Source organism: Apium graveolens, chromosome 8 (genome assembly GCF_009905375.1).
Source record: "Apium graveolens cultivar Ventura chromosome 8, ASM990537v1, whole genome shotgun sequence".
In the NCBI taxonomy this organism is placed as follows: domain Eukaryota; kingdom Viridiplantae; phylum Streptophyta; class Magnoliopsida; order Apiales; family Apiaceae; genus Apium; species Apium graveolens.
The window spans coordinates 239,511,027-239,533,094 of record NC_133654.1 but is presented as its reverse complement, the minus strand read 5'-3'; the positions used below and the strand labels follow the sequence as shown (position 1 = coordinate 239,533,094).

At 32.8% G+C, this 22,068-nt stretch overlaps 3 protein-coding genes and 1 long non-coding RNA gene across 4 annotated transcripts; all 4 read left to right on the top strand.

Annotated features, from left to right (window-relative positions):
* The first annotated feature begins 3,331 nt into the window (after positions 1-3,331).
* LOC141677400 (NAC domain-containing protein 17-like) lies at positions 3,332-8,214 on the top strand. Its single transcript, XM_074483321.1, has 3 exons — positions 3,332-3,613; positions 5,820-7,085; positions 7,362-8,214. Exons 1-3 carry the CDS (start codon positions 3,424-3,426, stop codon positions 7,709-7,711), a joined length of 1,806 nt encoding a protein of 601 aa, XP_074339422.1. The 5' UTR covers positions 3,332-3,423; the 3' UTR covers positions 7,712-8,214.
* Positions 8,215-11,165: 2,951 nt separating this feature from the next.
* Positions 11,166-13,323, top strand: LOC141680239 (uncharacterized). The gene is made up of 3 exons (XR_012558292.1): positions 11,166-12,342; positions 12,723-12,895; positions 13,021-13,323. It is a non-coding gene; the product is annotated as an uncharacterized LOC141680239 (long non-coding RNA).
* Positions 13,324-16,845: 3,522 nt separating this feature from the next.
* Positions 16,846-18,918, top strand: LOC141676556 (putative oxidoreductase At4g09670). Its single transcript, XM_074482227.1, has 2 exons — positions 16,846-17,523; positions 18,039-18,918. Exons 1-2 carry the CDS (start codon positions 17,050-17,052, stop codon positions 18,657-18,659), a joined length of 1,095 nt encoding a protein of 364 aa, XP_074338328.1. The 5' UTR covers positions 16,846-17,049; the 3' UTR covers positions 18,660-18,918.
* A 1,345-nt stretch (positions 18,919-20,263) lies between these two features.
* LOC141678773 (putative oxidoreductase At4g09670) lies at positions 20,264-21,815 on the top strand. Its single transcript, XM_074485155.1, has 2 exons — positions 20,264-20,876; positions 20,986-21,815. The coding sequence occupies exons 1-2, from the start codon at positions 20,403-20,405 to the stop codon at positions 21,604-21,606; spliced, it is 1,095 nt and encodes a 364-aa protein (XP_074341256.1). The 5' UTR covers positions 20,264-20,402; the 3' UTR covers positions 21,607-21,815.
* The last annotated feature ends 253 nt before the right edge of the window (positions 21,816-22,068 follow it).

The following is a 22,068-nucleotide window of genomic DNA, read 5'->3' as shown; positions in this document are numbered from 1 at the left end:
CCCTGACGATACGGAACACACATAGCACATAGCAGTTAGGGTTTTATAGGTAATTGCACATAAATGACATAATAAAACACATAATTTATATTTATCACGATATAATATAAGCGTAAATTTCCAATCGTTACAATCAGTTTACCTCAGATTCTGTTTTTAATTGGCTTAAGGTGTAGAATTTATCTTTTCCTCCGAATGTGAAAAATTTTATTTGGAGAGCATTGCAGAATTGCCTTCTAATTCTAAATGACCTTATAAGTCGATACGTCGAGGTTTATTTTATTTTTCGGGTTTCTCAGGATTCACTGAAAAAGGCTGAGCATGCTATTTTTCAGCCTGTTCGCTCAGAATTGTTGGAACTTAGCTAAGGTGACTGATAATTTTAACTCTAATTTATTTTTTATGAGTATAATAAATGAGTTATTTGAGGTTAAATCTTCAAAAGAACTTGAAATCATATGTTTAGTTGATTGGCAATTATGGTCTGACAGAAATGGTACGGTGCGGATTAAGAAGTTTCAGTCCCCGTTAATGGTGGTTAACGAGCCTATTTTTTTTTTATTTTAGTGGAAAAAGGCTCAAAATAAACATGTTGCTTTCAATATGGTGAACGGAAGGGAAGGCGGGTTAGTTTGGAGGAAACCTGATCCAGGTTGGTTAACATGTAATGTCAATGCTACAGTTTTTGATATGGAAGAAAAGATGATCAGGGCCAATTCATAGCTGGGTATGGGGGTTCCTGGGTCGGAGTTGTAAACCCAAAATATGTTGAAGCTTTGGATTTTAGGGAAGCCCTGTCTTGGCTGAAGAAGAAATAGGTTCCCTCTGTGCATATTGAACTTGACTCCTGGTCCACGATTCAGGCATTTGACAGTAAAAATATTGACTCGTCTTACTCGGGGTCTATAATAGAGGATTGTCGTTTGATTGTTAAGGACCTAGGGTCCTATTCAGTGTATTTTATTAGATGTTTAGTGAATTCAGTAGCTCACACCTTAGTTAGAGAGGATGGTTCTATGATTGAACGTAAGGAATGATGCCGTGCCATCCTTTCTTATCGATGTTTTGAATCTTTATTTAATATAAAGTCTCAGCTTTGCTTTAAAAAATAGGTAATCAATATATATTAAAAAAGAATTGTCCATAATATTTTTAAAGAAAAATTTGTTTTATTTGGAGAAAATAAAAAAGACAACATATTTTACTTAAAAAAAGGTGTAGATTAAAAAGAATTGTGTAAAATATCTGTAGAGAAAAAGTTGTTTTAGTCGGTGAAAATAAAAAAATGCAAGGTATTTTACTATAATGGTAATTGGTTATATATTAACTAAGTAAGCGTAATTGAGTAAAATATTGATTTTTTTAAGTAATGACAATTATGTAATTGAAGGAAGGACCGTACCAACCAAAATTTTAATTTTTCGTCTATTATATAATAGTATAGATAAATAACTAACAATTAAGATTTTGCTTATAATAGTGAAGTATATTTTTTTAAAAATAATTTTTTATTTTAAAATTTTGATTTTCGAGAAGAAATAATTAGGATTAAGTTGTATGTGCGTGGAAATTTTTTTATTAGCATTTTAATAATATTAAAATTATAAGAGAAAAAGCGACACATGTTAACAACATTTTAATATTGAAAATTTATAATATTAGTTCGAAATAAAATATGTCATTAATTAAATAAAAATTATTATTATTATTTTAATTAATAATAATATTTTCATTTCATTAAGATACAATTTTAATCGGTATAAATTGGTTTTACTAATTTTATTATAAAATAATCATTATGAAATATATATAATACCAAATAGCATGGGCACCCATATGCACATTTTGTACTTAATTTCCCAACTTTAATTATATTAAAATTATAACAGGCTCTTTGTTTCAAAAAAATAAAATTAAATAAAAAAACTATATCACAGATATTTGAAAATAAAATATTTAATAATAAAATATTTTAAGTGAATATTAAAATTAATTACCTAGCCCGTGCATGACATGCTAGTTATATATAGGACTGCACATAATTTCGGTCTGAACCTGTAAAACGGACCGGGTCTGCCGGTCCAAAACCCGGACCGGACCGAACATACCTGATCCAGTCCCCGGTCCTTATAATTAAAAAAATTCGGTATTTGGTTCAGTACAAGACCTGAAAAAATTTGGTCCATACCTGAATTGAACTAAATTTATTTTATCTCTACTTTATGTTTTATAAGATCATATATAAATATTAAACATTCATATATATTATATTTTATTGATCCAAATTAATAGATAATAAATTAAAATAATAAAATAGATCGATACTACACTTTAAATTACTAAATTTCGTAATTCATGTGACAAAACTTTGATATTCATACATTTAAAAATTAATATTTACCTTAAAAATATAAAATATGTACTTACTTTTAAATTTTTATTGACGTACCAAGTAAGAAAATTTTTAATGTCTATAAATTAGAAAGAAAAATTAAAATAAAATTATATAAATAATTTTTTTATATAAATATTAATTAAATCGATCCAAACTCGTCTAGTTCCGGTCCAAATCGGATTTTTCCGGTCCGGTCCGGTCCGGTCCCAAGACCGTATAAAACCGTTTCGATCCTCGGTTTTTAATTTTGAAAAATTCTAGTTTTCAGTCCGGTCCGGATCGATCCGGTCCAATCCGGTTTTTGAACTTTGTGCATCACTAGTTATATATAAAGGATATAATATAATGTTTGATTCTTATATATATAAAGGATACTAGTATATAACCCGTGCGATACACGGTTGTTTTTATCATATTTATTGTAAACTCTAATTTTGATTATATAATTTTAATATGTTGCCGGCATGATTCGAACCTTATACCTCTTAAATAATACTAATTTTTATAAGTGTCATATTTTAAATATAATAAAATTGATAGGAGTTTAATTTTAGGTGTTCTGTTTTAAATATAATATTAAATGTCATAATATAAGTATCCTATTTTAAATATAATAGAATTGTTAGGCGAGTAATTTTAGGTGTTCTATTTAATATTAAGTGTCATATTTTAAATATAATAGAACGACCAACAACTAACGACCAAACTTTTAATGTTTCGTCTTCATCGGTCCATCAATTTTCTATATTATTATATTAAAAACGAAATAATGAAAGTTTTGTTGTTGGTTATAGGTAGATAATATAATGTTTGATTCTTGTAAATTTTGTCAATTTCTAAATTAGAAATAAAATTTTATTTTTAAAATTTTTAAAAAAGATAATAATTTACACAAATTGTATATAAGGTCATTTGTTACTATGACCGCAACACTTGTTCTGTACTCTACAACCCACCCACCCCTCGGGGTCTCTTTTCCCTATCGAAACCCTAATTTCTTACAACCAACAACCTCAATTCATTACATCATGGGTGCTGAAACATCCCAAAAATCATCGTCATCTGATTCTAAATTATTCCCGCCAGGATTTCGATTCCACCCGACAGATGAAGAGCTGGTGTTGTACTATCTTAAACGCAAGATTTGCAGACGAAAATTGAAGCCTGATATGATCGCTGAGACTGACGTCTACAAGTGGGACCCTGATGAATTACCTGGTATTCCACTCACCCTTTTCGTTGTTTTCTTTGATTCTTTGATTTGGTGGTGATTTGATCGTTTTGATGTTTATGAATGTTTTGTTTTTATATGTTTTGGATGGTGGGATTTGCTTTATTGGGTTTTTAGTGATTAGGGTGTAGTGATTTGTTTCGGAATGTTTGGAGTTTGGTATGGCGGATTTTCGTATTTTTGGTTTGGATTGTTAGTGATCACATTATGATATATAGTATTCTGATATTACTTATGATTTGTTAATGACAGGTTATAGTACGTGTATGTGATATTTTGGTTTGGGTTGATTATAGTGTATTGGGGCGATTATAATTTGTTGATGTTAGTATAGTAGGTGAAATTGTGTTTGATGGGTTCTTTCGATTATGAGTTTTTGGTTTAGTATATGATTATACTATGAGTGAGATGGGACTTGGGAGTAGCTACTAATTGATTTTGAGCTTGTATATGTTTAATTTCCATGATGTTTCATTTATATGTTTAGTATTGATCATTATGTTGTCTTTTGTATTCCCAGCTTGATGATATAATTAATTGCAGTATATCAGGGGAGACGGGATGTGTTGAATGGATTAGCTTAAATGTGTTACTTGATTTTGTAATTTTTGGTATTTGAATACTTTGATTACAGTCCTAGCAATGTCTTCAATTAAGAATAAAGCTCATGTAAAAAGTCATTTTTTAGCTGTAAATGCTAATTTGTCGCTATTTGTACACACCGATACATAGTTTTTAAGCTTTTCTGGTCCAAGATTCGTTTTGCTGCTGCAAGACTCTTACTCTATCTCCTCCCTCGTATAATTTTAGGTTTTGTTTATTTTTGATTTGGAATCCTCTATGGCCTATACTAACTGGTTTATAAATGTTAAGTTTTGTATGTTTTAAATGGTGTGAATTGCTTTAATGAGTTTTTAAGGATTTGGGTGTAGTGATGAGTTTCGGAATATTTGGAGTTTGTTATGACGGGTTTTAGTATTATTTTAATTTGGATTGATATTGGTTACATTATGATATATACTGTGTTTTGATTTTCTGGTTAGTGGATGAGAGGATAGTATGTATATGTGGAAATTGTCATTTGTGTTTGGGTTGAGTATAATGTATTGGGGCGAATGTAATTTGTTTATGGCAGGATAGCATGTGAAATTGTGGTTGATGGGTTTTTTCGATTATGAGTTTTTGGTTTACTGTATGATTGTATTGTGAGCGAGATGGGACTTGGGAATATCGTCTATTTGCTTTTTAGCTGGGTACAGGTTTAATTTCCATAATGTTTCATTTATATGTTTAGTATTGATTATTATATTGAATTTCCCGTTTGATGATGAAATTAATTGCAGTATATCAGTGGAGTCGATTAGCTTAAAAATGTTGCTTGACTTTGTAATCTTTGGTGATTGAATAAATTTCTTCAATTAAGAAAAAAGCAACTGTAAAATGTTTTTTTTAGCGGTAAATGATAATTTCTGGCTATTTGTACACAGCAATACAAGTTGTTTAAGCTTTTCTGGTCCAAGAATCATTTTGCTGTTGCAAGACTCTTACTCTCTCTCCTGCCTGATAAAACTTTAGGTTTTGTTTCTTACTGATTAGTCGATGAGAGGATATAGAATGTGTATGTGGCATTTGTGTTTGGTTTGATTATAACGTATTGGGGCGAACATAATTTGTTGATTGCAGGATAATAATAGTATATGAAATTGTGTTGGATAAGTTTCCGAATTAAGTTTTTGATTTACTATATGATTATATTCTGAGCAAGATGGGACTTAGGAGTAGCTACTAATTGATTTTTAGCTATGTATATGTTTAATTTCCATAATGTTTCATTTATATGTTTAGTATTTATTATAATATTGAATTTTCAGTTTGAATATTTGCAGTATATCAGGAGAGACGATTAGCTTAAATGTTTTGCTTGTTTTTGTAATTTTTGGTGATTGAATAGTCTTCAATTAAAAAAAAATCTCGTGTGAAAAGTTACTTTTTAGCGGTAAATGATAATTTCTGGTTATTTTTACCCAACAATACAAGTTGTTTAAGCTTTTCTGGTCCAAGAATTATTTTGTTGTTGCAAGACTCTTACTCTATCTCCTGCCTGCTAAAATTTTAGGTTTTGTTTCTTACTGAATTGAAATTCTATATGGCCTATACTAGGCCTATTACTAATGGGGTTTTATCTCTTATCAGGGCTATCCAAGTTAAAGACTGGGGATAGGCAGTGGTTCTTTTTGAGCCCTAGAGATAGGAAGTATCCTAATGGAGGAAGATCCCATCGAGCAACAAAGCATGGCTACTGGAAAGCAACGGGTAAAGATCGGACAATAGCATGCAACTCGAGATCAGTGGGTTTCAAGAAGACCCTAGTTTATTATCAAGGCCGTGCACCTGCCGGTGAGCGTACAGATTGGGTGATGCACGAGTATACTCTGGATGAAGAGGAGCTTAGAAGGTGTCCATCTGCACAAGATTACTATCTGTTGTACAAGGTTTACAAGAAGAGTGGTCCAGGTCCCAAAAACGGTGAGCAATATGGAGCACCTTTTAGAGAAGAGGATTGGACTGATGTTGATTGTGTGGGTTTTAGTGGTTTTCTAGAACAGGAGGTTGATGTTTCTCCAATCCAGGAAAAGGAGAATATTGTGAAGGAGGTTGATATTCCTCCAATCCAGGAAAAGGAGAATATCGTGAAGGAGATTGATATTTCTCCGGTTAACAATAACATAGTTAGTAGTGTTCCACAGGAACAAGATGATATTGATGAGTTCCTAAAGAAGATTGCAGAAGACCCTGTGTTTGCTGATGAAGCTGTATTTGTTCAACCCCTTACCGTTGATTACTCGTACACATTTGATGAAGTTATTGCTGAGAAAGAAAATGGACATATATTAGTTAATCATTGCTCTGGAGATGCAAGTTTACCTGATCGAAACTTGGTGCCTCACCACTATCAACATTCAAATGTGCAGGCCAGTTTTGTCCAACCTCAGTCTCTTAAATCTCAGTTACCAGTTGAAGCACCTGAGTTGGTAGCATCTGCTACAAAAGATTGTGAACCCGGTCTGGGTGTGGGTGGTTTTCTCTTTGAAGATTTTCTTGAAATGGATGATCTTCTTGGTCCAGAACCTAATGTCAAAAACTCTGAGAAACCCCCAGAAACCCTACCAGAAAACTTGTTAACTAATGGAATGGATGGATTAGCAGAAGCAAATGAGTTCAACTATTCGGCTATGATTCTTGGTGATGTCGGTGATCAGGGGCAAGGTGGACTAGGACCAGTTCTTCAACCATATCTTCCCGATAATCTTGATTTTGGTATATCAAATGCTGCGTCACATTCTTATCTACATGTCGAGAATAATGCTGCAAACAATCATGTTCATCCCTTCCATAATGAAGTGAATCAGACGAGTTTCCAAATCTGGGCACCTGAAGCTGTTTCTGAACCAATTCCTGGTACAGTTATTATTGCATTTTTTAGTCGCTAAATTGTATTGTACATGGCATCATATTTTCATTTATGTTGGCTTGCTTTGTCTGTATGTTTACTCTCTGGCTTGCATGATAGAGCTCTTGTCAGATGGATGGTATTTGAAGACCATGTCATCTTCCACATGGCAGGATCTCTCGTTTCCAATTGGATCGAGGGGCTGGAGCCTTTAAGAGCTCTTCTGCTTATGTAACAACTGTACATACAATTCCTTAAGATTTCCAACTTTTGGTAATGTTTAGGTGGCCTATGCAATGGGGAGGGTTCAAGTCTTCCTACTGAAGCCATTCAAAATCAGTGTTGCACAGAGGACGATGGTACAGACTCATGGTTCTCCACTGCTCTTTGGTCATTTGTGGAGTCTATTCCTACAACACCTGCTTCAGCTTCGGAAAACGCTCTGGTAAATAAGGCTTTTGAGCGGATGTCTAGCTTCGGTAGGGTGAAAACTAAGACTGCAGCAGGTAACCCCACTACTTGTGGGAGGAGGGTGCAGAAGTTCAGCTTTTCTGTTATTGGTGTAGTTTGTGCTCTCTTGTGGGTGTTGATAGGTGTTTCTGTGAAGCTATTTCACGGACGCATTTCATCGTGATAATAGTAGACATATTACAAGGGTACATTCTGGAAAAAAGGAACTTTTCTTGTAGGTAAGATATTCTGAAGGTAAATATATATTAAAAAAAGAGGAGATTTCTCTAGTGTAGTCCCCAGGCCCCCAGCTAGAGTTTCCGAAGAGATTGGTAATCTTGGTGCTGTATTAGTGCAGTCTGCATTGTCACCTGTTCAAGCGCCTTAGCTTATTTGTAAGTGAAAAACATGAGGAAAAATATCGATGTCTTTTGTGATCGAGTATCAACTATCAAGGCCTCACTTTGTTGGAAGGAATGAAATCAGCCCAGAAAGGAATGGAATATGTAATGTTTTCCGTTCCATTCTTGATCATCTAACTAGGAGGAGCTTAATGACAATCTAGGATTGGAAGTTCATTTCCGATTTCTACTCTTTTTCCTTGAAAATATTACTATAAGGAGAATCTCTTTCATTTTATACTTTTATGTTATTCTCCTCTTTAATTATGTTCATGTTATTATTTCATATTCTGTCTAAGCTTCTGCATAAATGTTGAGATAGTAATGATTTGGCATTTTTCTTATCTTATTTTCCCAGAACAAGCCTATTGATCCAAACTTTATGTAGTAATTTTTTAAAAAAATAAAGGAAATAAAAACCGTAACTGTCAAGCCTGTTTTAACATCAACAAAAAAAGGTTGCATTATTAATCAAAACATCTCTTTACTCCACTAATCCAAATTAGTTTTGTTTTGCTTAGAATCTTTTCTGCTTAGTAATCCAGTAGGGTTTTTTTCCTTCACTCGTTTAGTATTGCTACTCTGCTGACAATGTTGCAGATTATTATATCACACACATTCATGCTTGAATGAGAATCATCCGCCACTTGTTAATCTTATTAATTCCTACAGACTTTCATCTTTGGGACTCTTGAATCCATTGTTTCAAAATTTAATGGCTTCTACAAGTTTTGATCAAACACCAAATTCTTCAACTTCACCTCCTAGATGTGACGTTTTCTTTAGCTTTAAAGGTCTAGGATACATGATATACATTTACTGACTATCTATACGATACATTGCATTACAATGGTATTTAAACATTTTGGGATGATCCTGAGCTACACAGTGGACAAGTAAACTGATATTTCCCATATTTTACAACATTGAACCATCTGTTGTGAGGTACCTTTTTGGAAATTTTAAGGTGTTTCTCCAACTAAGGCACATTTTCAAGATACAAGTGTATATAGGTATATTTTGTTTGTTTGAAAAAATATAAATAAGTATAACTTTTTTTCTAATAATAAAAATATACAAATAGAAGAAAGGTTAAAAATAGTAAATATAAAATAATTATAAATTATTATCTAGAATAAATTTTATTTTTAAAAAATAATCCTAAATATTAAATAAGTAATTAAAAACATTAGAAAAAATTACTAGAAGAATAAGAATATTAAACAGTTTATACATTATATCATTTTCTGAAAAATACATTTTTCAGGTAATTAGTTTATTTTAAATTATAGTAATATTTACATATTAAAAAAATTTTAATTTAAAATATTAATTAATTAATGTTTATATATATTTAAATAAGTTTAGATATGAATTATGTTTTATGTGATTATCTTATTTTTTTTAATTACTTTATCTTAATGTTATGTTCTTATAATATTTTTAAATTTTATATTAATTATAATTACATTAAAAATATAAATTTTGATTAATTTTTATTGTTATATTATTTGCTATTATTATTTTTGATAGTTAGAATTCTGAGCACGTTTTTTTAGTTTTACACAGAGAACATGAAATCTCAGGCAGGGCTCTAATTACACTGGCCAATGTGGGACGTGAAAGGATACCAGAATCTTCAAAATGTGTAAGGTATATATCATCTTGATTCTTCTAAGCCTAGTTTCTATAATGTTATAAGACTACATCGTTCATTCTCACACTGTATATTATTTGCTTATTTCATTTTCCTCTGCATTATCTTTTTTATATTTGGCCAGGTATACTTGTCTTAGATGAAAATTAAAATGAAAATGACAAGAACGGTCGAGAATAGGTCACCTATAAACTTGGAAGCATGGTTTAAGACTAGAATTGGTTACCGACTAATAGCAACTAGCGATTAGTATAGGGATTTCCGTTGTGCTCCTTATATCTGTATTCCCTACATGTTCAGTTGTCAAGACTGTTGTTTATCTAGATTGGGGCATATGTAATTTCAAATTGAAGTATACATAAAATCAGGGGTGAGCGCGGTGCGGGCGGTGCGATTTTTTCCTCAAACCGTAAATCAAACCGCACATGCCGTTTGATCAAATTTTCAAACCCCAACCGCACCGCGTACCCTCAAAAACCGCATAAACCATACCACAAAAATGCGGTGCGATGTGGTGCAGTTCACTGCGGTTTATACATTAAGTTTGAAAATTTTAAATAAATACAAAACTTAAATTTAATTAAATTTCTGAATAATATGACAAAGTCGCCAATATTTTTCAATAATACAAATTAGAAATTCCACACTGTAAAGTTTAACGTAGAAGCTTGACTCGGCAATTAAATGAGTTCACTATTAAATAGGTGGCTTTGTACCATGTATCTCATTATTTTTGAAAAAACACAAATAGGATGATCACCACGCAACAATTGATCTTGCAGAAACAAGATGATCACTAAGCAAGTACTCGTAGTATGTTAAATGGAATCAGACTTAATAAATAGAATCATGAAATATAAGTATTATATATATATATAATATAGAGTAAAGTTATATGGAGTCCACCTTTTAATTGGAGTCCTCGGAGTCCATCTATGTTCTGCAAATAAAATATGTTCTAAAACGTGTTATCTTGCAAAACATGTTTCATACATATCATTACTTCAATAAAATCATGCAAATCTCATATATTTACAAGTACAATATGTATGTTCTTACAACATGAACATTTATGTTATGCAAACTAAGCATGTTTTGTTGAATAATATATTTTGCAACATTCTACTTGTAAAATCTATGCGATCTGCAAGATTTTCAATAAAATTGTGATATATGTAGAATATCATTTAAAAAATAATACGTTTTGCAATAATTTAAGCTATATTTTACTTGCAGAACGTATATGGACTCCAAAGACTCCAATGAAATAGGGGACTCCATATATATATATATATATATTAAATATTGCGGTGCAGTTTGAACCGCATTTCAGAAATTTAAAACCACAACCCGCACTGCACCGCGCGGTTTATTAAAAATTCAAACCGCAGCCACACCATGAAAATTAAAAACCACGTTTTGTGGTACGGATTGATGCGGTGCGGGTGGTTTTTGCGGGCTGTGCATTAAGCAGTACGGCGCAGTTGGCCATCTATGAATAGAAAATGCAAAAGCTTTATTGCCATTAGTCATATGCATAGTATCATTAAGTTTGCCTTTGGGCATACTTCATCAACATCTCATGCTCTAATCCAAAAAGAAATAATTGCATTGTAGGTCACAAGCTGATATTATCAATAAATTAGTCGCTAGGGTTATAATGGAATTCAATCCCATGACTTTGAATGTTGCCAAATATCCCGCGGGTCAAATTCTCGAGTTAAAGGATTCTCGAAGTTGTTGAGCAATGACAGAGAAGAACGATTGATGTGCATGGTATTGGTGGAATTGGCCAAACAACTCTTCCCAAAGCTGTGTATAACCAAAACTATCACCGCTTCCAAGGTAGCTGCTTCCTAGCAAATGTTAGGGAGGTTTCAGGTACAGAAAAAAGGCCTATCATCTTTACAACAACAACTTATCAATGATGTTCTTACATGTATGAAGATCAACGTTAACAATGTTGACCAACGAATTGAGTTGATAAGAGCTACAATTGCTTCAACAAAAGTTCTTTATTGATAATGTGGACAACGCAAAACCATTAGAAATTCTAGAATGACCGTTTGCTTTAGGGAGAAGAATCATTATGGCAACAGGATATGAGGATCTACTGGATTCAATTAAAGTAGAAGTCAAATACAAAGTAAATGAACTCGGTGATGTTGACTCACATCAACTTTTTTCCAAACATGCATTCGGTGATAATAAAATACCTGTCACATTTAAGGAACTATCCGAAAATGTTCTAGAACGTTTTTTGGATCTAACGGTTTTTGTGTAGAACCAGCTTAACCAATCTGAAGAAGGATGGGAATCTTTCAGCGATAGGTTAAAAGTTGAAAGGAGTTCCTCTTGACGATGTGGAGAAAAAATTGTTGATCAGCTTTAATGCCTTGAAATTGGCTAATCCTATGCTGCAGGATATCTTCCTAGATAGATATTGCTTGTTTTAATAGTAAGAGGTTTGGTTCTCTGTATATTTTATTATGTTTTCCAGGCTCGTCAGGAGAACATCTTGATCTTAAAAATTGTCGCCATTGGCTGTCTGTTGCAGAACTTCCTCCAGATATGAAGTTGATAGGGAAAAAGGTTGTGCGTCTAGGGAAATATTACCAAATCTGTCCAGGTTAAAGCAGTCGGAGGATCTAAACCTTACACGTTGTAGTGGTTTGACACAGATTCAAGGCTCGGAGGAACTCATTTCTATTAAGAAGCTTCACTTGGCAGGTTGCAAGTTGTAACTAATCCTTACTGGTAAACACTCTTACACAAGGTTTCTCTGGTCGCAAACTCCCTGTATTAACCCGCACACTTTCTTCTTCTTCTTCTTTTCTTATTATTATTAGTTAATTTTTTTTGAGGATAGTCATTCTTAAATTTTTAGTCAAATCATCAAAAGTTCAAAAATTCCAGACTTTTATCTTTTTAATTTATAAGATAAGATGTTTCGAATCTCAGTTCACATTGTTTTTCCCTTCACTTTTGCATTTTTCTTCTCTACCATTATAAGTTTGATGAACTGAAGAACTAGATGATAACTAGTTGGTCAAGTAATGATAAAGTAAATTGCATAACAAATTGACATGTCATAACAGTGATCAACTAATTGAACTTCAATTTTTTTAAAAAATCAGGTTTTTCTAGCTGCAAAATTGGATTTTCAATATCCAGTATATTACATCAGATGAAGGATACAGCGGGATTCTGTGGGTGTGTACAGGGTGCAGTACGTAGTGTGACCCCGTATTCAGAGTATTGGTGTTTAGGGTGCGTATATGGACTATGGAGTGCGACAATCTCACAAAATGTAAATTTTGGTTTTTGTTCTTATTTAAACAATTGTTATCTTTTTTTTTCTGTTATATGTTGTAACATTCTAGATTTGGATATTAACTCGAAATTTTTGCCTAATATGACTGGGAGGTGTTTCAGGATTGGATTAATCGATCACCTTATTGGATAAATCAATCGAGAATACGAGGGTCAACAGTGTCAATAGATTTGCATTGCCTGAGTTTGGTATAACTACTAATTTTGTGAAGACTACAGCAAGTTCAGTCTTCTTCTAGTCAAAGATGGGGACGATATAACTAACGCTGTGCTCCCAAGTTTTTTATGAAAGAAGAGAACAGAAGAGAAGAGAAAGGTAAAGAAGAGAAGTAATTTTTTTTTAAGATGTTTCCAAGTTATTTCTTGTAAAGGAGAAAATTTTGAAAGTTTTGATTTGAAGGGAAATATATTAAAAAGTATGTGAGAACTTCTCCCCAAATCATTCCATTTTTGGGAAGAAATTTTTGGGTGGAAAATTTTGAAAATTTTCTCTCTTAATATTTTTTCTTCTCTCCTGAAAAAACTAGAGAGCACGACCTTGAAGGAAAATCATAAAAAAAAAAATTCTGTTCTTTCCTTTTCACTCATGATTTGAACTCGGGAGAACAGCGTAAATGACCTAACCAACATACCTGGCATGTCTACTAAGTCTGGTAGGGTACCCCTACTCCTGGGAACTGTATGCGATAGAATGAGTTATTAACAGGAAATGAAGAAATTCTTGGAATTGATCTGCTGCACCAAAAGAGATGACAATGGTTAAGTACATTAACACCTGTTGTCAATGATTTTGGGCCGTTAATTTTCTTTAATGAGTTTAGCTTCCTCTTTTGTGTCTGCAAAAGGAACCCTATTGATTACATTTTATGAATTAGTTGTGACAGTTTATTATTGGAGCTGAGAATTTTGTGCAAATTATTACTATAGGGGGGAGTACTGAATTTTTATTACTTGTTCTTAGATGTGCTAATTATGGATTTCTGTACCTCTTGGAACAATTAGACTGCATCTTTGTTAATCGAGAGCTGGATAGAAATTTGAGTGAAACCTATCTGTTGAAATGAATAATGATAAGATTCTAGTGTGCAAACTGCCATGGAACAAGATTCCAAACTTTTGTGTTGAAATCTGGACTATCTATTGAAGTATCTTCAGACTCTGCAGAGTGGAATAGCAGGCTTCAGTAAATTTATTCATTTAGGCTTTAGCTAATAGAATTTGCTAAAACAATCACTCATTCATTCAGCTCAGTATATTTGGTTAAGCACTTAATCCTTTGTAATGGGATATTCAATTGTATATTTAAGCTATTGCTTTTTCTCCTGCCCAACTCTTGGGGACACAGGCACTGAATAATTGCGCGAGTGTGTGGTATTTTACAATTTTAAAAAACGTGGTTGATTAAAAACATAATTTAATTCCTATCTTATAATACTAATAAAGTTCACGTAGCAAACTTGTAATAAAACGTGATCATATTTTATTACAAGTTTACACAGCATTTTACTTTACTTTACGAGGTGTAGTCATGACGAGAAACGGTGGATTTAAATATGTTATAAGGCATAACCATGACGAGAGAATTTAGACACTAATCCACAATAAAATGAATCTCTTCTATATTAATATGATAGGAGAACAATAATATAATTTCATGAAATTAAATTTATATATCCCATGAGATTAAATTTATATAAAAAACGTGGTTTGTGGGAATTTAACTCAACTTAATTTATTCAATTATACAACCTTTTATCACTACATCATATTGTCACATGTGTTTTTTATCATACTCATAATATCTAAATGTACTAAATAAATATTTTATTTAACTTTAAAAATACTTATTTGAATTCCGCAAAAAAAGAATAGTTAGTTAAATATTTTTACAGTTAATTTTAAAGAAATGAATTCTAGATATAAAATTAGGCATAGTACATAAATGGATTATTATCTTATTTATTAATCATTTTTTAGTTTGAAAATATATCTCATATATTTTTAACATATTTTTTATTATAAAAAATAATTAAAATGTACATATATAATTTAAAAAATATATTAAAAATAGAATTGCTTATATATAAATAATCTATATTGTTATTACATATTTAGATAAGTTCGAATTATAATAAGTCAATGCATTTTAGAACTTGGCCCATTATTCAAAAAATACTCGAAACTTGACTACATGACCCGGCCGAAAAACATCGTCACATTCTATGTTTGGTAAATTTAAATTACAAGCTCGACGAGAATATCTTACCGATAATGTGAAATTTTTTAATATCTTATGTTAATATAAATTAATGTGTTTGAGGTCTTTATAGGATCAAGTCAATTGATTATTTATATTAAAATTACTAACTTCACTTGTAACACATTATTATATTTGAGATTTGTCCCAATTTTAATATTATTTGAAATTTGAAATGAGGTCTACTAGATTTGTTAAAACTACGATGATATATTAAATCGATTTATTTTTCATTTTTCACTTTAAAAAAACAAACTTTTTAAAAAGAATTCTTTTAGATCAGCAATATTCATTGATCAAGATAATACGGTACAAATATTTTGAATTATTCAAATAAAAGTTATATATATACTATATTGTAGCATTTAATTCAATACATTTTATATTATTTAAGGAAAAAACATATATTGTTTAATAATTTGAATGAATTAACCATTTGAATTGATATTTATAAAATTTTATCGAACTGAAATTTTTTAATTTTAGAAGAATAATTTAAAATGTTATCAAATTATTATATGAAGAAATATTAGAGTCGTAATGAAAGAAACTTAAAAACGGTTTAAATAGCGATATAAATACAGTTTTTTCTTTCGAATTCTTGAAAAAACATGAATATCAATAATAAATCTTAAAAATATATAATTCATTTTTATGTTACATCCATGATTGATACCTGGTTGCGTAAAAAATAGATATGGATTATTTTTCAGTGATAATGTGAATACCATGTATAAAATTCTAGCAATTTATTTATTACATAATTTTAATTTTTGAATAGTTATAAATGAATTTTTTTAAGTAATCAATTATCTCACTAGATGTTAATAATGATTATACATGTACATAAATCAGATATTTAGTATATAAATAATTGAAACCATCTTAATTTACTAAAAGATGTAAAATACGATAACTTACATGCTAACACACACATACATATAATTTAATCTTACTTTGTTAAGAGTAGTGTAAATAAAAAACTAACATTTTCCCATGAATACATACATTTAATTTCAAAAACTAATATTTTTCATTAAAATCAACTTTAATATTAACAATAATGTAAATTTTACATTATTGTATATTATGATTGTAAGTCATTCTGACTTCAGTTATGTATTTTTTATCTTTTTAAATTGAGTATGTTAAATGTAAGTTAATAGTGAACTCACTAATAATATAGAGCAGTACTTATAGTTTATTTAAATAAAATTAAAAAATTTAGTCAACTCTGTATTCAACATATATATTAATTAGTAGTTTTTTATTTGTAAACATACTAACGACATTTTACGGATTAAGTTTAATCATTTCGTTTTAAACGTACACTTACTACACTGTTTATATTCATTCATTAAATATAAAATAACGAGTAAGAAAAACATAATATAATAATAGTTGAGGGGATATTCACTCCTAAAAACGAGTATTTTTTCAAAATTTGACTAAGAGCCTATATAAAATATTGTTAGAGTTGCTCTACAAATATTATAATTGCATGATGTATAAAAAAATTCTAAGTCAAATATTTCCAAATTCTAACTCAAATATTTTGAAATTCGGTTCCGCAACTACAATCCAACCGACCTGCTCCCCTGTGAGCCCTCTCTCTATATGCTCAATTGCTCATAGTATATAAATAGAAAAGTAAACTCCACTATGCAATATTCAAATCCATTATCAACCGATTTTTCCATAAAATGGCAGACGTTCCATCACTCCTCAGGTCCCTACTAACCTAATCATTATCATCTTCAATCAACAGAAAATGATATACTGAATTTTCAAGAAAATCGGAGCTAAATAATTTATTTTTAGCTGTATTTTACAAGATCAACAGATCGACAACCACCCTGCAACATATTATTCACATGGCCGAACCATCTATACTCCCCATCAACTTGGGAATCTTAGGCTGCGCAGGGATTGGCAAGAAGCTTTGTCGGGCTATCAACCTCATACCTGATCACGCCACTCTCGCTGCTATTGCCAGCCGCTCTCCTGACAAAGCGGCTCATTTTGCTGCAGCCAACAACTTTCCTCTTACAGCCAAGGTGTTTAACAGCTACGACGCTGTTTTAAACCATCCTGATATCGACGCTGTGTACATTCCTTTGCCAACTAGTCTTCATCTTAAATACGCTGTTTTGGCTGCACACAACAAGAAGCATCTGCTGTTGGAGAAGCCTGTTGCGATGAATGTAGGTGAGCTTGATACGATTATCGAGGCGTGTGAGGATAATGGATTGCAGTTCATGGATGGGACTATGTGGATGCATCATCCTAGAACGACTGTTATGCGAGAGTTCTTGTCCGATTCCCAACATTTCGGTGACCTCAAATCGGTATGCACTATTACATTTATATGTGCGTCTGTGTTAATTATATACCGTCTCTTAAAATTTGATCTCAGAAGTTAATATTTGTCCAAAAAAAAAATTACTACTAGAAGACGGCCCTATGTTTAGTAGCATTAGCGGTTTGAAATAGTTGTTTTGACTAACTGACTGAATTGAGTTGTTTCGAATAAAACAATTTAGTAAATAGATGTTTCAATTAGTTTTTTGTATTGTGTATTTGGGATCAAAAAGCTATTTCAAAAAGCTAACTACCAAACACTAATATTAAAGATTTTATTTGGTCAAACCTCTAATTTGATTATTAAAAAAAATAGGCCAAAAACCTAATTTCCAAACAGGGCCGATGTGTTTTATGGCATGACGAAATTAGTAGATTCTAAGGAACAGAGCACTAAGAGGCAGAGCTGCGATTACTGTAATCTGGACAAACTCTTCTTTTATTTGCTTCTAGCATTGTGATACATTTTTACTGTTTCTGTTGTTTGTTTGGAATTTCACAGATAACTAGCTGCTTCACTTTTGCTGCTAATCCTAATTTTCTCGAGAATGATATTCGAACAAAACCAGATCTTGATGGTCTAGGTGCTCTTGGTGATGTGGGGTGGTACTGCATCAGGTCGATCCTGTGGGCGACTAATTTTGAACTGCCTAAATTTGTAATTGCTTTGCCTGGACCTGTCCTGAACAAAGCAGGTGTAATTTTAACATGCAGTGCTTCCTTACATTGGGAAGATGGAAAAGTAGCAACCATCCATTGCTCTTTCCTGGAAAACTTGACCATGGACGTGACTGTTATTGGGACAAAGGGGACATTGCATATGAACGATTTTGTTGTCCCGTATGACGAAAACAAAGCATCATTTTGTACTGCTACAGGGTCAGTATTGAACGGCCTGGAGACTGGTTGGAAGACCGAACCTAAAAACCACACAGTAGTCACAGATCTTCCTCAGGAATGTCTCCTGGTCAGAGAGTTTTCGCGGTTAGTGTCCAATATTAAGAACAATGGTGCGCAACCTGAAAAGAAATGGCCAGCCATTAGTAGGAAGACACAACTGACCCTGGATGCAGTCAAAGAATCTCTCCACAATGGTTTTAAGAAAGTGGAGATTGTCAATTGAACGGATCTACAGAGGGGGGCAATAAGGGCACTTGATCCCAGTTCTCGAATATTGTACATAAGTTAGATGTTTTTTACTTCATATCAAATACTTGCTCCCATGGTCAAGCCATTTGATTTTGTTTAGGTTTGGATCATATCTGTTTCCTTCTGATTTGTTTTGTTGTAAAATCCTAAACCCGTCCATGATTATCTACATGTAACCAAGCTAGCCCGAATATTTCAATCAAATTGCTACTTCATTTGTTAGATAAAAGTTACTTGGAGATTAGTATAGTGTAGGAGATAGAGTTTAATTTACGATTTCTAAGATAATTCTCTGAGTAGCAGTTCAGAATAAAGTTTGCTCAGTATATCTGAGGAATGAACACATATTTATAGGCATAACCAGAACCAGAAACTCCTAAAATTCTGCAAGTCACTAAAATAAGAACTATTTACAAATTTATTTGAAAGTTTATTATCACGTCTTAACAAAGTAGTACGAGTTTCTGTCAAAATTTGTATCGAGTTCTTGAATTTGGTTGAAGTGAAGCTTCAAAGGTGTCTGTCTGCACAAGATTGCGATGTTTTGTTGTACAAGGTTGAGTGGTCCAGGTCCCAAGAACAATGAGCAAATATATGGTGCACATTTTATTGAAAGGATTGGGCTGATTAGCCAGTGTGTGAGCTTTAGACGATGTTGTGAAGCTGATGTTTCTTGCATTCAAAACAGTTGGATTGATCAAGTAGATGATATTGATTAGTATGAAGTATAATATGCATAAAGTTGTTTTGTCCCACCCTTGCCAATGCATTCATTTATTTTATGGTATTAAGATTTTTTTTTAACTGGCATATAGATTATTAAGAGGATTTTTGAACTTTCGGTGGCGAATACGGAAGTCATACATGTACGATATGTCATATGTTCATTTTATCCTTCTCCATTTGTAATATATTACGTCTTTCTGGCTAAATATGTCACATGTTCATTTAATCCTTCTCCATTTATAATTTGTACCGTCCTTGTGACTCGTGAGTACCGAAAGAAAAAAAAAGTTTTGCACCGTCCATCTCTAAAATGGCTTTATTATAGCGTGTTATTTAACCATTTGCTAGCCACAGAATTCAAAGACAGTGTTAGCACGAATAAAATTACTCAGAATAAGAAGTTTGTCCATAAGAAATTAGTGACATTTATAGTTAGTTACTCCTTGCTACTTTTGAGTGTCAAGTGTCACATTCTTTCAGCCCATTAAACTTCTTTTGGGTTACATATAAGCCCCAAGATTGTTTTTATTAACTATTCTGAACATTTTGCCGATTCTACTCCTTGGACAATGTTACTGCCTGCACAAAAAAAGATGTTTCCAGGTTGTTTCAGGTAACACCAAATACACTGGGGGAAGCAGTTCATCATGCATGACATTTGTTCTTATCTTTACAAGTGAGGCTTCTTTAGATATACATGTACTTCAATGAATGTTTCCTTTAACATGCAGCTCAGCAAATGTATAGATAAATATGGAGATTTATTTGTTTTTTCATTAAGTGATAGATATCTGGACATGGACGGTGAATTCCAGCAATGACCAAAATAGATGACTTGGAAGACCAAAGTGCATCCACACATTCCTTTGATTAACACCTCATCAACTTTGGCTTTGTCATCAATTAGCTCTACAAATACTCCCCTAACAAACAAAGCTTATCACAACAAACACTTCATCACCTTTCATAATTTCTCACATTTTTCACAACAATGGCCGACCTCTCTGTACTCCCTGTCAAAATCGGAATTCTGGGTTGTGCAGAGATTGCCCGAAAGCTGTCCCGTGCTATACACCTGGTTCCTGAAGATGTTTCTATCTCTGCCATTGGCAGCCGTTCAGCCAGCAAGGCCACTCAGTTTGCTGCTGCCAATGGCTTCCCTGCGACTGCTAAAGTGTATGGTAGCTACGACGCTGTCTTGGAGGATCCTGATGTTGACGTGATCTACATGCCTCTCCCGACCAGTCTTCATCTCAAGTGGGCAGTTTTGGCTGCTCAGAAGCAGAAGCATTTGCTGGTGGAGAAGCCTGTGGCACTACATGTTAATGAGCTTGATGCTATTCTCGAGGCTTGTGAGGATAATGGAGTGCAGTACATGGATGGCACCATGTTGCAGCATCATCCCAGGTCAGCCAAGATGAGGGAATATCTGGATGATAAAGAGCAGTTTGGTGAACTCAGATCGGTATGGCATATACATTTGTTTGATTTTTTAATGCTAAACCAATTTGAATTTTCCGTGACATGTTTTGGGTGTTCTTAAATGTTTCTTATATTTGTTCAAAATATCACAGATAATTAGCTGCTTCACTTTTGCTGCTAGTCCTGATTATCTTGCAAACAACATTCGAACAAAACCAGATCTTGATGGTCTCGGTGCTCTTGGCGATATTGGGTGGCACTGCATCAGATCGATCTTGTGGGCAGCTGATTTTGAGCTGCCTAAATTTGCAGTTGCCTTGCCAGGGCCTGTTCTCAACAAAGCAGGGGTGATTATATCCTGCGGTGCTTCTTTACACTGGGAAGATGGAAAAACAGCAACACTACACTGCTCTTTCTTGGAAAACTTGACCATGGATGTTACCCTTGTTGGAACCAAGGGGACATTGCATATGCATGATTTCAATATTCCTTTTGAGGAGACCAGAGCAACATATTCTACAGGTACCAAGTTGGGGTTTAATGATCTGTCAACAGGATGGTCGCTGAAGCCAAGTGAGCATGCTGTCACAGCAGATCTTCCTCAGGAATGTCTCATGTTGAAGGAGTTTTCGAGATTAGTGGCTAATATCAAAAGCACCGGTGCAAAACCAGAGAAGAAGTGGGCAACCTATAGCAGGAAGACACAACTGACAATGGATGCAATCAAAGAATCTGTCTACAATGGTTTCCAGAAAGTTGATATTGTGGGTTGATTATAGAATCAGTACCATGTAACAGAACACTATGGCATCCAATGCCTGGGAAGATTGAGGTTGTTTGAAAGTAGTAGTACTGCTATGTCTGGAATTGATTTCTGAATAATCTAGAACCTCCCTCTGAGGTAGATGTTGAACAAAACACTTGTTTGTAAAAGTTGTGTAACTTAGTTCGCAAGTTTTAAATTTGAACCATTAATTTTCCATTTCTTACAAGTATTATGCCAACTTTCATGCACCCTTAAATCAATAACTAGCATAAACTATAAAACAAGAAGTATCAGAACCATACAGACCAGTTATCTTCAATTTCTTACAGGTATTACCCCAATTTTCATGCACCCAGGTTAACTATAAGGCTTAATGACCTTTTCAGCCTCAATGTTTGCACCAGTTTACCCATAGAACCCTAAAGTTTAAAATCGTACATTTTCAGCCCTCGGGTATCCAAAATGTGTT